The sequence below is a fragment of the Vicugna pacos genome, chromosome 33, assembly GCF_048564905.1.
Source record: "Vicugna pacos chromosome 33, VicPac4, whole genome shotgun sequence".
Taxonomy (NCBI): Eukaryota; Metazoa; Chordata; class Mammalia; order Artiodactyla; family Camelidae; genus Vicugna; species Vicugna pacos.
The window spans coordinates 19,292,376-19,306,489 of NC_133019.1; the positions used below are offsets into that span (position 1 = coordinate 19,292,376).

Sequence of the window (14,114 nt, forward strand, 5' to 3'; positions counted from 1 at the left end):
CAATGGAGAGGGTCATTTTTATAAATTATCAAGGAACATGTATCAGAGGAGATTACAATAAAGCTAAGATCTGAATGAACTAGTGCCAATCACAGAAAGAGCTAGAGGACCAAAATCTTAAAGAAGACTAGCATAGCCAAAGGGTCTTAAGGAAAAACTCAAAGTATGTTGGAGGAACTGATCGACGACCAAAGGAACTAGAGAGCAGTTAACTAGGGTAAGAGAGTCACCAGATGAAGTTGAATTCAATTAATACATTAATTCACAACCATCCAGGTTCCACTCCCAATATGCAACTGGTGTGATACATATTTCCTCAGTAACAGCCTCTGAATTGGTAAATCCATTGTTCCTTTTCAGATTTCAATCAAGTTGATTCCTCTGCAGAATTTGACAACAATGCTTATATCCCATTTTCCTGGATCTAATTCTGCCTTTGGCGTGCCATTCTTTTCTAGTGGTAAGAATGTGGGCTCTGTAGTTATATTGCAGTAATTCATATCGTGGTCCTGCCAATTGTAAGTTGTACAACCTTGGGCATGTTAGCTAATTTCTCTAACCCTTGGTTTTCTCAATGATAAAACGAAAAACAAGACCTGAACTGAACTAGAACTTCAAAGAGTTATTGTAAGGATTCGTGAACCTGTTTAACACAGTACCTGAGACATAGCAAATGCTCAAAAAATGTTAGCAATTACGGTTATTCCCTTCCTTTGTGTTTCACAAGTCTCTTTTGCTGGGTTCTTTTCCCACCACATCTGAAAGAGCATCCTTGTCTCCTTACTTCTTATTCTATGTTCTCCCAGTATGATCTCATCCATTCCTATGACTTCAACATGTTGAAAATGCCGAAAACTATTTCAGGCAATGCCATACCGCACTCCTGAGCTTCAGGAACCTTCTACACTTAGCGCCTTTATATGCATCCTGTCTGGAAGGCTCCTACCATTCTCCAGGGCAATTTAACGCTGCAAGGTCTCAGCGCAAACTGGATTGTCCCAGGCTGAACTTCCACAGAACCTTATTCACTCCTTCATCATCACAGTACTCTTCTATCACATTATCACTCTGAATTGCAACAGTCTTTTTATCTATCTGTACCTGGTAAAAACAGCAGCGAACGCTCTTCAGTGCTCACCCCAAGACAAGGCCACCACAAGGAAGATGGTACGGCGAGGTCGCACAGCTGGCTGATAGAATTCCAACTTTGGGAGTGTGCGTCCAGAGTCCAGGCTCTTAACCACGAGACTGCAATTTCAACCTCAAAAAAAATTGCTCGCTGATCACTATTTGAGGGGAGACAAAGATGATTAGTCAGAGCTATCTAGTTAAATCCGGTGACAGGGTAAGGGGATGCGCAGGTAGGTTCAATTCTGGGCATTCAGAAGGTTCAAGGCTAAATCCGCAAGGGGCACGAAGAAAAGGCGGGAGAGGGCGACGAGGACCGGGGCTGGGCAAGCCGGGGTGAGGAGAGGAGTGACGGGCCACTCTGGAGGAGTGCGCCTGGGGGCGAGGACAGAAGGGCTCAGACACGACTCAATTCCCCAGCGCAAAGGCCACTGCGTTGCTTCCGCGCCCCTTCCGCTGGACTCGGACTGACAAAGTGGAATCTCCGGAGGCGGCGGCGGCTGCCGCAGCCTAAAGCCGCGCTCCACTCGCCTCCTCGGCCGCCCGACTGGCAGGTCCACGCGCTATTCCCGCTCCGGGTCAAACCTGGCGTGACCGCGCAGCGTCTGTCTCGCGAGGAAGCAGTAAAGCTGATGGGCCCCCCAAGACACCATCTGCCCATGCGCACGAACAGCGCACGCTCTCCGCCACCTGCCCTCGCTCCCCAAAACATCGGGGCGGTCTGAGCAAATGAGCCTGCGCCCTGCCCGCCAATGGCGTGCGACCCTGCGTCCGCCGCTTGCCCCACCGGCGTTCTCGCCCCGCCTCCTCGCCCCCTTCAGCCCCACCCCTCAAATGTCAGGCCGGATGTGACGACTGTTCCGAGGAGACCGGAGGCGGGTTTCATTTCGGCGCCTTTCTCTCTCCCGCGGAAGCGATTGGCTGGCGTGGAGCGAAAGGGGCGGGACAAATTGCCGCGGGTTCAGTGCCGCCGCTGGAACCGTGAGATGCGGCGCAGGAGCTGTCGCTGCGTTGGCTTTTACATGAGTCTCGTCTCTTACTGCGGCTCCTTCTGCGGCTTCGATCATGTTGTTGCCTTCGGACGTGGCGCGGCTGGTACTGGGTAAGTGCGGACGCGGGAGGGAGGGATACTGGGCCAGGCTGAGCAGGACGGAAGGACCTTTGCGGCCCAAAGGCTTTACCAGGGTAGGGAAGCTTCGGGGTTTTGCCTCCCCGCCTGCAAGTTCACACTGGCGGTGCGTCTTCTTCATTCGGAGGCTCGGGCAATTTAAGGTTCTTTGTACGTGGACGCCCCTGTCCTCCGAGGCTGCGGGGCGAGGGGAGACTGAAGAGAAGCTCGCGGTGGAACACCTGAGGCCCGGATTCGGAGGGAGAGTCAGGCCTGCACACTTAACTGGGACCCCTTCAGGAGAGTTTCCTGCGTGATGGACGGGCTGCGTCTTCTTCAGCCTTGGGCGCACTTTCCCTTGTCAGAGCTGGGGCCAAATTAGGAAAAAATAAGGACTTCCTCAGCCACCCAGCTTTGTAGAAGGACCTTCTTGTCGCCCTTCTCGTAACTCGTTCTTAAAACTACGAATTTGGGACAAATGAGGTGATCTTCTCTCTCCCCACCCTACCGCAAGAAGTCGTCCGTTGTAGAGGTTTGAAACGCTAATTGCATACTTTAAAACAGAAGCAGTTCCGGTTCTTTTGATTAGCAAGAATTTTCACAGGGGAAATGCCGTCCAATTGAACATTTTCTAGTCCTGGTTAGCTTTTCCTCAGTTTGGAAAGAGTTAGTTCCACGGTCAGTTGTCAGCATGTATTGTCTGTGTGGGAAACGGGTTTTGTTGTTTGTCCACTGAAAGAATAAAGAGGATTGTACTGCTGGGAATGAGAGCCACGTAAAGCTCAGAACCCGAGCCAGTGATTTACAGACATATGTGAATGGTAAATGGTAAACATCTGTGATGAAACTTCCCCTGGTATCCATGGCCATTACTACCATTATTTCATTGTCAGAAAAACCTATTTGTCTTATGTTTTTTTAAGTACTCAGCCCTGTTCAAAAAAATGGCTTTTGTACACAGGCTCTTGATAAGCACATTTTGTAGACAACATTAGAGGGTAATGGTTTCACCACCTGTTTTTGGAGAAAATAATGATTTCCGTTTAAATTAATATTTTGTTAATGTTCTGTTAATCTTTTTAATCTTTTGCTCGCTTTATCAGAACTGAATATCAATAGTTAACCTACATCTATATCGGAGAAAAAGCTGGCTATCTTGTAATTATTGTATTAATTAGGCTTATATGTAAACAGATCCAAAGTAGACTTTCACAAAGTTCACGGTAACACTGACATGCTTAATTTCTCCCTCCATGCAGATTGCTCAAGAATTTTTGAGTTTTGACTGTTTGGTAATCCAGTTGAGTTTCAGTAACTGTAGTCTCCAACAGGGTTTCTCACCCTCAGCGCTGTTGACATTTAAGGCCATTTATTTATTTATGCAATTAAAGCCATCTATTACAGGGAGCTGTCCTGTGCATTGTGGAATGTTTAGCAGCATCCCTGGCCTCTATGCATTAGATACAAGTAGGACCCCAAACCCCACTCCCACCCAGTAGTGACAACAACAGCAAAAAAATGTCCAGGTATTGCCAGTATGTTCCCTGGAGGGCAAAAACCACTGGTCTTAAGAAATCAGAATGATTTTCTAACTGGAGTCATTTACACCAAACTTATGAATATTTATTCTCCACAAAACAGCTGCTCTCCTAGATGTCCTTTTTTTTTTTTAATGGATATAAACTACAGAGCTATTGTTTCTTATCCTAAAATTCTTGTTTGTCATTCACATTGTAATTTTCATTGCCACGAATCCTAGTAATGTGCCTCCCATTTACTTCTCTTTTGGACTGTTGTCATGGCTTCTCATATAGTCTTCAAATTCATATTATTAACTGTTAGAAAAATCTGTCTAAAGAATTCACACTATTCCTCCTTTTCTGAAAGTTGAAAAAGTTGTGCACTACCAAAAATTTCAAGTTGTGCAAAAGAATATAATATCCAAAAAAACCCCAAATCTCACACGCATCCTACAGCTTCTTTCATTTAGCATTATCGTATCAGCAGAGATCTGTGATGGCGAAACTTAATGGCTTAAAACATTAACAGTTTTATTATCTGTTTATTATTCTTCTCCTGTCAGTCCCCTCCCAATCTTCAGCCGTTCTCATCGTTGGCCCCTTTTCTTCATTATGTTCTTTCAGCAAACCTTTGGGTGCTTAGTATGTTCCAGGCACTATGCCAAATGCTAAGAATAGAGAAGTTCTCCCCTTAGAGTTTACATAATTAGGTTTTTTTACCCTTACCCATACACACCAAAACACTTTCCTAGACCCTGCCTCACATTTTGTCTAGTGCTCTATGTTGCCCTTTCACAAGTCAAATTTATAAAAAGAACAATGAGTTCTCCTTAGTTACTCTGCTTCCTCACTTACCTTTCACTCTTCAACATACTGCACTGACTTTTGTACCTCACTACTCCCCTTAAACAGCCCTTGCTACTCAGCTCCATCCAGCTGTTGCCTTGCTGGAATTCCTTTAAATTCTTATGCCAAAATACATCAAAGCATTGTTTGTTGCCCCTGGGCCACCAGTTTTGTTTTTATCAGTGTGTCGTACACTATACTCTGTGGAACTGATCCTGCCGACCTCTCCTGCTTGATCTCAGCTCAACATCTGCCCTCTGCTCCCAGCATACCAAACTGCTTGCAGTTTCTCCAAATATTCTTTTTATGTATTCTTTCCCCTCTGCCTGCAGTGTTTTTCTGCATTTTCCTAGTACACTTGAATTCAAGGTTCAGGTCAAATGTAATCACTGAAACTTTTCCCAACAGGTACAGTTAGTACTTTTATCCTTAAATGCTCCCATGGCTTTGTAGATTACTTCTGTCATACCCTTACCATGTTTTATTATAGCTGTGTGTTTACATACTTTTTTTTGGTAAAATAAAACAATGGAATTTTACCATTTTAGCCACTTTTACAGTTTTGTGGCATTAAGTAAAGTCACTTTGTTCTGTAACCATCACCATCATTCACCTGTAGAACTTCATCTTCTCAAAATTGAAACTTACCTTTTTGTCCTATTCAGTATTCTTAATCTGGGGTTAATAGACAGGCTTCAAGAGTTCTGAGAGCGCCCAGACTATCTGTAAAGGTTTATGTGCAGGTGGAGCATTTGTTATGGGTAAAGTATCCAGAACTTTCTTTAGATTACTAAGTAGGTTTTTTTCCTTTCTGTGTGAGTCAGCATCCGTTCAGGAAAACTGAAACTAATCTGTGTATTTAACATGGAGGGATTTAATGAGGGAATTGGTTACACTGGTGATATAAAAGCTAATAAGACAAGCAACTTACATGAGCCAGTTCAGAGGGTAGCAACAGTAGGAAGCCACTGTGATAATCAGGAGGACAAGGAGAGATGAAGCAACCCAGAGGCTTGTTTCACTGTGGGGAAGCTGGAAGGTAGACTTGTCTCATGATGGAGCAGTATTAGAGGAGACTCTACCAGGGCAAAGACGAAATGGGAGGGAAGAAACGTGGCTCCTTCTGATTGCCTTCCCACTGGTGCTTCCCATTGATCGAACCCAGCCAGAAGCTAGCTGATGAGTAGGCTAGGAAATTGCCTGCATGGGGTTTGGTTTCCTGTCCTACAGTGCAGAGCAGGGGAAGGAGAAAGAATAGATTTCAAGGCAAACAGCCAGGACCAACATACTTCTGAAAGCTGAAGAGCCATTGGTCCTATTCACCTTTATATCAACAAGACATGGGTATTTACTAAATATTTACAGAAGTGTTGCTGTGATCATGGCTTTCCCCTTTGTTTGCAGAATAATACGTCATTTATTCAGATTCTGTTTATTCATATTCTGGTATTGATTCATAGTAATATAATGTCATTGCTGGCATTTGCAGAGTTTTATGATCCTTACGCATTCTGTTTTTTCAGTTGTATCTCCAGCTGTTCTCTGTCATATACCTTGTGCTTCATCCAGACCAGGCGTGTTCTCCATACATGCTCCGTATATGCTTTACATCAGCTTCATTGGGATTCCCCACTCTTTCAAGACTCATCCCTTCCTTAAAACATGCATAATATTCCCCAAGACTGTTAATACTGTCCCTAGCCCCTATGAAGTAGGTCCGGTTGTCTTACAGCCTTTGCTTTGCGTTGTAGTTGTTTGAATATATATCATCCGGGTCCTTGTAGATCATAGCTTCTTTATAGAGATGAGATTTTGTCTTTGTTCTTTGTGAATATAGTAAGATAAGGCACTGAAAGTTAAGTCTTCCCAAGAATTATTTACATTTTTTTAAAGATCATTAAACTGTTGATATTTCTAATGAATTATTAGAATATGTGAAGGAAATGCTTTTATGTAAGGGGATTTGCTATCTCTTGCTTTCATCATCAGACACCTCTCTACCTTTCCCTCTCTATAAACAGAAATAAGAGAGTGCAGGCTCTTGGCATCCCAATTCCTAAAATTCAAAAAACGCTAGATGCAGTTAGGTTTTGTCTTTTCTTCTCTTTTTCAATTATATTTCCCCTTCAATCTGTTTTGTTGCTCATTACTACTTCCATTGAAAAACAAGCAGAAGACAATATTATATAAAAGAAAAAAGGAAATTCAGGCATGCTTTCTTACCTATTTGCAGATTGTTGTAAGTTTATACAAAAGGCATAGTTATTTTATTCTAGAAGTTTTCTCTTAAGGAATAAAAAGGAGAAACAACTTAAAACTAATTTGATTGAAGAGTAACTATTTGTATTATTATTGTAATAAGAGATCATTTGTCCTTATTTTGTATTTTCGTTGTAATGGTTTAGACTTAGAATAACGTGTACTTAAAATTTCTCCTGTTCTGATTGAGAATTGGTTACAGTCAGGTACCTAATTATGATTTTTTTTAAAAAAAGCTTTTTGTAGGCAAATAACTGGTTAACTGAATATATGTAATAATAAATGAACATGAAAACAGCCAGTTATTGCTTTACCACATTATTTTGGAACTTCCCAGACAAAAGTAAGGGAAAGTACATCATGTAATCTAAAATAGGAATTCTAAATTGCTCAAAGTTGAGCATTCTTTTTTAAGAGCAGGAGAGATATCTCAGATACTACTATTCAAAATGCATCACAACTTTTAAACCCTTTTTATAGAAGCGTTCTAGCCTTTTAACAAAGCCTTTTCTTAATGAAAATACAAATACGCAATACTATATAAAAGTCTGATATCTTATGAGAAGCAGTAAACTATCTGACCTTTGGTGATTCATTTCCCAGGGTATACTAGCCCAGAAGACCATGTTTTTCTGAGAAAGGTTAACTGTGTATCACTACATTCTGTCTTAAGTAGTGTTTCTCGACCTTTATTTCATTACCATACCCTTAGGAAATATTTTTAGACATTTTTTTCCCTAATTGCCCCCCCACGTGAAATTTTAATGTTACAAATATACTGTTTACATATTGCATGTATAACTGTGATTTATGCATGAAAAGAGTGATATTTCTTCCTCCCCAGTACCAATTTTCACCCTCTTGGGGCTATGTCACTCTTCCTGAGAAGATTTGATCTAGAGAAAAGCAAATCTACTTTTAAGGAATTAAATTTAATACCGGCACCTCTTAGAAGCGCCAAGTGGTTATGCATACATCTGGGGTGATTAGTAGTTTTGAAACTTTGCACCATGAAAAGAAATTGTTTGGGATCTTCAGTTTAAATTTTTTTCCCCCTCTTTCAAATAAACGTGAAATATTTATTAAAAGTTACCGCATCCTGAGCCATAAGGCAAGTCTCAGGAAATTTCAAATAAATCAAATAATATAGAATGTTTTCTGATTCACTGTAATTAAGCAAGAAGTCAATTTTTTTAAAGTAACTGAAAAGCCCCATACATTTGAAAATGAATAAATTCACTTCTATAAAACCAATGGGTCAAAGAAGACAAAAATCTGAATAGAAATTAGGAAAAATTTGGAATTGAATGATAATAAAAATACTACCTATCAAAATTTATGTGATATACCTAAAGCAGTGCTTAGAGGGGAATTTTTTTTTAACTATTTTTTTAATTTATGTATTTATTTTACAAGATCTTTTTTTTTTTATTGAAGTACAGTCAGTTACAATGTGTCAATTTCTGGTGTACAACACAATGTTCCAGTCATGCACATACATACATACATATATTCATTTTCATATTCTTTTTCATTAAAGGTTATTACAAGATACTGAACATAGTTCCCTGTGCTATACAGAAGAAATTTTTTAATCTGTTTTTATGTATAGTGGCTAACATTTGTAAATCTCAAACTCCCAAATTTATCCCTTCCCACCCCCTTTCCCTGGTAACTATAAGATTGTTTACTGTGTCAGCGAGTCTGTTTCTGTTTTGTAGATGAATTCAGTCTTTTTTTTTTTCTTTTTCTTTTTTTTCTTTTTGTTTTTTTTTTATAGTCCACATATAAATGATATCAAATGATATTTTTCTTTCTCTTTCAGGCTTCACTTAGAATGACGATCTCTAGGTCCATTCATATTGCTGCAAATGGCATTATTTTATCCTTTTTTATGGCTGAGTACTATTCCATTGTATAAAAATACAACTTCTTTATCCAGTCGTCTGTCAGTGAACACTTAGGTTTCTTCTACGTCTTGGTTATTGTATATAGGACTGCTGTGAATGTTGGGGTGCATGTATCTTTTCAAATTAGAGTTCCTTTTGAATATATACCCAAAAGTGGGATTGCTGGATGAAATGGTAAGTCTCTTTTTAGTTTTTGGAGGAATCTCCATACTGTTTTCCATAATGGCTGCACCAAACTACATTCCCACCAACAGTGTAAGAGGATTCCCTTTTCTCCACACCCTCTCCAGCATTTATCATTCATAGACTTTTGAATGATGGCCATTCTGACTGGTGTGAGGTGATACCTCATTATAGTTTTATTTGCATTTCTCTGATAATTAACAGTGTTGAGCATTTTTTCATATGCCTATTGGCCATTTGTATGTGTTCATTGGAGAATTGCTTGTTTAGGTCTTCTGCCCATTTTAGGATTGGGTTGTGTGGGGTTTTTTCGTTAAGTTGTTTGAGCTGTTTATGTATTCTGGAAATTAAGCCTTTGTCAGTCACATCATTTGCAAATATTATCTCCCATTCTGTAGGTGGTTGTTTTGTTTTGCTTATGATTTTCTTTGCTGTGCAAAAGCTTATAAGTTTAATTAGGTCCCACTTGTTTATTTTTGCTCTTATTTCTATTGCCTGGGTGGACTGCCCTAGGAGAACATTGCTAAAATTTATGTCAGAGGATGTTTTGCCTATGTTTTCTTCTAGGAGATGTACTGTGTCTTGTCTTATATTTAAGTCTTTAAGCCATTTTGAGTTTATTTTTGTGTATGGAGTGAGGGAGTGTTCTAACTTCGTTGACTTACATGCTGCTGTCCCGTTTTCCCAACACCACTTGCTGAAGAGACTGTCTTTTCTTCATTGTATATTCTTGTCACCTTTATCATAGAATAATTGACCGTAGGTGCATGGGTTTATTTGGGAGCTCTTTAATCTGTTCCATTGATCTATGTGTGTTTTTGTACCAATACCATGCTGTTTTGATAACTGTAGCTCTGTAGTATTGTCTGAAGTCTAGGAGGGTTATTCCTCTGGCTTTGTTCTTTTTTCTTCAATATTACTTTGTCAATCCTGGGTCTTTTGTGATTCCATGTAAATTTTAGGATTGTTTCTTCTAGTTCTGTGAAAACTGTCCTGGGTGTTTTGACAGGGGTCGTATTAAATCTGTAGATTGCCTTGAGCAGTATAGCCATTTTGATATTGATTCTTTCAATCCAAGAGCATGGGATATCTTTCCATTTCTTTAAGTCATCTTTAATTTCTTTAATCCATGTTTTGTAGTTCTCTATGTATAAGTCTTTCAGCTCCTTGGTCAGATTTAGTCCTCAGTATTCTATTATTTTGGATGTGATTTTAAAAGGAATTGTCTCTTTACTTTCTTTTCCTGCTAATTCATTGTTAGTATAAAGAAATGCCACTGATTTCTGTATGTTAATCTTGTATCCTGCTACCTTGCCGAATTCTTGTATCAGCTCTAGAAGTTTCTGTGTGGAGCTTTTAGAATTTTCTGTGTATAAGTATCATGTCATCCACATATACTGACAATTTTACCTCTTCTCTTCCAATTTAGATCCCTTTTATCTCTTTTTCTTGGCTGTGTTTATACTGTTTTATTCTTATCTATGTGGTTACCTTTACCAGTATTTAATATTTTTTTAGTATAGATTTGACTACTGTCTGGTGTACTTTCATTTTACCTGAAGGACTCCATTTAATATTTCATATAGGGCAAGTCTATTAGCAGCAGATTCTCAGTTTTTTAAAATATGAGAGTATTTTAGTTTCTTCATTTTGAAGGAGCTTTGCTAGATGTAGAATTCTTGGTTAACTTTTTTTTAACTATTTTATTGATTTATAATCATTTTACAATGTTGTGTCAAATTCCAGTGTTCAGCACAATTTTTCAGTCATTCATGGATATATACACACTCATTGTCACATTTTTTTCTCTGTGATTTATCATAACATTTTGTGTATATTTCCCAGTGCTATGCAGTGTAATCTTGTTTATCTATTCTACAATTTTGAAATCCCAGTCTATCCCTTCCCACCCTCTACCCCCCTGGTAACCACAAGTCTGTATTCTCTGTCCATGAGTCTATTCCTGTCCTGTATTTATGCTTTGTTTTTGTGTGTTTGTTTGTTTTTATTTTTTAGGTTCCACATATGAGCGATCTCATATGGTATTTTTCTTTCTCTTTCTGGCTTACTTCACTTAGAATGACATTCTCTAGGAGCATCCATGTTGCTGCAAATGGCATTATGTTGTCGGTTTTTATGGCTGAGTAGTATTCCATTGTATAAATATACCACATCTTCTTTATCCAATCACCTGTTGATGGACATTTACGCTGTTCCCATGTTTTGGCTATTGTAAGTAGTGCTGCTATGAACATTGGGGTGCAGGTGTCATCCTGAAGTAGATTTCCTTCTGGATACAATCGCAGGAGTGGGATTCCTGGGTCATATGGTAAGTCTATTCCTAGTCTTTTGAGGAATCTCCACACTGTTTTCCACAGTGGCTGCACCAAACTGCATTCCCACCAGCAGTGTAGAAGGGTTCCCCTTTCTCCACAGCCTCTCCAGCATTTGTTATTTGTGGATTTTTGAATGACAGCCATTCTGACTGGTGTGAGGTGATACCTCATTGTAGTTTTGATTTGCATTTCTCTGATAATTAGTGATATTGAGCATTTTTTCATGTGCTTTTTCATCATTTGTATGTCCTTGGAGAATTGCTTGTTTAGGTCTTCTGCCAATTTTTGGATTGGGTTGTTTATTTTTTTCTTATTGAGTCGTATGAGCTGCTTATATATTCTGGAGATCAAGCCTTTGTCGGTTTCACTTGCAAAAATTTTCTCCCATTCCGTAGGTTTTCTTCTTGTTTTACTTCTGGTTTCCTTTGCTGTGCAGAAGCTTGTAAGTTTCATTAGGTCCCATTTGTTTATTCTTGCTTTTATTTCTTCTAGGAGAAAATTTTTGAAATGTATGTCAGATAATGTTTTGCCTATGTTTTCCTCTAGGAGGTTTATTGAATCTTGTCTTGTTTAAGTCATTAATCCATTTTGAGTTGATTTTTGTATATGGTGTAAGGGAGTGTTCTAGCTTCATTGTTTTACATGCTGCTGTCCAGTTTTCCCAACACCATTTGCTGAAGAGACTGTCTTTATTCCATTGTATATTGTTGCCTCCTTTGTCCAAGATGAGTTGACCAAAAGTTTGTGGGTTCATTTCTGGGCTCTCTATTCTGTTCCATTGGTCTATATGTCTGTTTTGGTACCAATACCATGCTGTCTTGATGACTGTAGCTCTATAGTATTGTCTGAAGTCTGGGAGAGTTATTCCTCCACCTCTTTCTTTCTCTTCAGTAATGCTTTGGCAATTCTAGGTCTTTGATGGTTCCATATAAATTTTATTATGATTTGTTCTAGTTCTGTGAAATATGTCCTGGGTAATTGGATAGGAATTGCATTAAATCTGTAGATTGCCTTGGGCAGTGTGACCATTTTAACAATACTGATTCTTCCACTCCAGGAGCATGGAATATCTTTCCATTTTTTAAACTCTTCTTTAATTTCCTTCATCAATGGTTTATAGTTTTCTGTGTGTAATTCTTTCACCTCCTTGGTTAGATTTATTCCCAGATATTTTATTACTTTGGGTGCTATTTTAAAGGGGATTGTTTCTTTACTTTCTTTTTCTTTTGACTTATCGTTAGTGTAAAGAAATGCAACTGATTTTTGAACGTTAATTTTGTAACCTGCTACCTTGCTGAATTCTTCAATCAGCTCTAGTAGCTTTTGTGTGGACCTTTTAGGGTTTTCTATATATAGTAACATGTCATCAGCATATAATGACACTTTTACCTCTTCTTTTCCAATTTGGATCCCTTTTATTTCTTTCTCTTGCCTGACTGCTGTGGCTAGGACTTCCAGGACTATGTTGAATAGGAGGGGTGATAGTGGGCATCCTTGTCTTGTCCCAGATTTTAGTGGGAAGCTTTTGAGTTTTTCACCGTTGAGAACTATGCTGGCTGTAGGTTTGTCATATATAGCTTTTATTATGTTGAGATATGTTCCCTCTATACCCACTTTGGTGAGAGTTTTTATCATAAATGGATGTTGAATTTTATCAAATGCTTTTTCTGCATCGATTGAGATGTTCTTGTGGTTTTTGTCCTTTCTCTTGTTGATGTGATGTATTACATTGATTGATTTGCGTATGTTGAACCAGCCTTGTGTCCCTGGGATGAACCCCACTTGGTCATGATGTATAATCTTTTTTATGTGTTGTTGGATTCTACTTGCTAAAATTTTGGTGAGGATTTTGGCTTCTATGTTCATCAGTGATATTGGCCTATAATTCTCTTTTTTTGTAGTGTCTTTGCCTGGTTTTGGTATCAGGGTGATGGTGGCTTCATAGAATGAGTTTAGGAATATTCCCTCCTTTTCAATCGTCTGGAAGAGTTTGAGAAGGACTGGTATGAGTTCTTCTTTGTATGTTTGGTAGAATTCCCTGGTGAAGCCATCCGGTCCTGGACTTTTATTTGTAGGGAGGTTTTTAATTGCTATTTCTATTTCCTTTCTAGTGATCAGATTGTTCAAGTGTTCAGTTTCTTCTTGATTCAGTTTTGGTGGACAGTATGTTTCCAGAAACTTGTCCATCTCCTCTAGGTTATCCAGTTTGGTTCCATATAGTTTTTCATAATATTCTCGTATGATATTCTGTATTTCTATTTTGTTTGTTGTAATTTCTCCATTTTCTTTTGTTATTTTGCTAATTTGTGCTCTCTCTTTTTTCTTCTTTGTGAGTTTGGCCAGAGGTTTGTCGATTTTATTTACTTTTTCAAAAAACCAGCTTTTGGTTCGGTTGATTTTTTTCTATGGTCTTGTTAATCTCTATTGTATTTAATTCCTCTCTGATCTTTATTATTTCCTTCCTTCTGCTGCTTTTTGGGGCTTTTTGTTCTTCTTTTTCTACTTCATTCAGGTGGTGGGTTAACTTGTTTATTTGAGATTGTTCTTCTTTTTTGAGGAAGGCCTGTATCGCTATAAACTTCCCTCTTAGCACTGCCTTTGCTGTGTCCCATAGGTTTTGAGTGGTTGTGCTTTCATTATCATTTGTCTCAAGGTATTTTTTAATTTCAGCTTTGATTTCCTCATTGATCCATTGTTTTTTCAATAACATATTGTTTAATCTCCATGCTTTTCTTTTTTTCTCCTTTGTTTCTCTGTTGTTGATTTCCAGTTTCATGGCATTGTGGTCAGTAAAGATGCTTGAGGTAATTTCTATCTTCTTAAA

The 14,114-nt window shown here is 38.8% G+C and overlaps 2 protein-coding genes across 7 annotated transcripts in view; one reads left to right on the plus strand and one right to left on the minus strand.

Annotated features, from left to right (window-relative positions):
• LOC102528486 (serine-protein kinase ATM) overlaps positions 1 to 1,832 on the minus strand; it is a 102,016-nt gene extending 100,184 nt beyond the window's left edge. The window contains exon 1 of the mRNA XM_072953819.1: positions 1,102 to 1,832. The gene's annotated coding sequence lies outside the window, so the exon portion shown is untranslated. The remainder of the gene's footprint in view (positions 1 to 1,101) is intronic.
• Positions 1,833 to 2,064: 232 nt separating this feature from the next.
• Positions 2,065 to 14,114, plus strand: part of C33H11orf65 (chromosome 33 C11orf65 homolog) — a 258,094-nt gene continuing 246,044 nt past the window's right edge. For 2 of the 6 annotated variants that reach the window (XM_072953892.1, XM_072953893.1), the window contains exon 1: positions 2,067 to 2,230. In XM_072953892.1, the coding sequence (XP_072809993.1) occupies positions 2,194 to 2,230 (37 nt within the window). In that variant the 5' untranslated portion in view covers positions 2,067 to 2,193. Of the gene's footprint in view, positions 2,231 to 14,114 lie in introns of all 6 variants that reach the window. The other 4 variants (XM_072953894.1, XM_072953897.1, XM_072953899.1 and 1 more) reach the window with 3 other exon arrangements.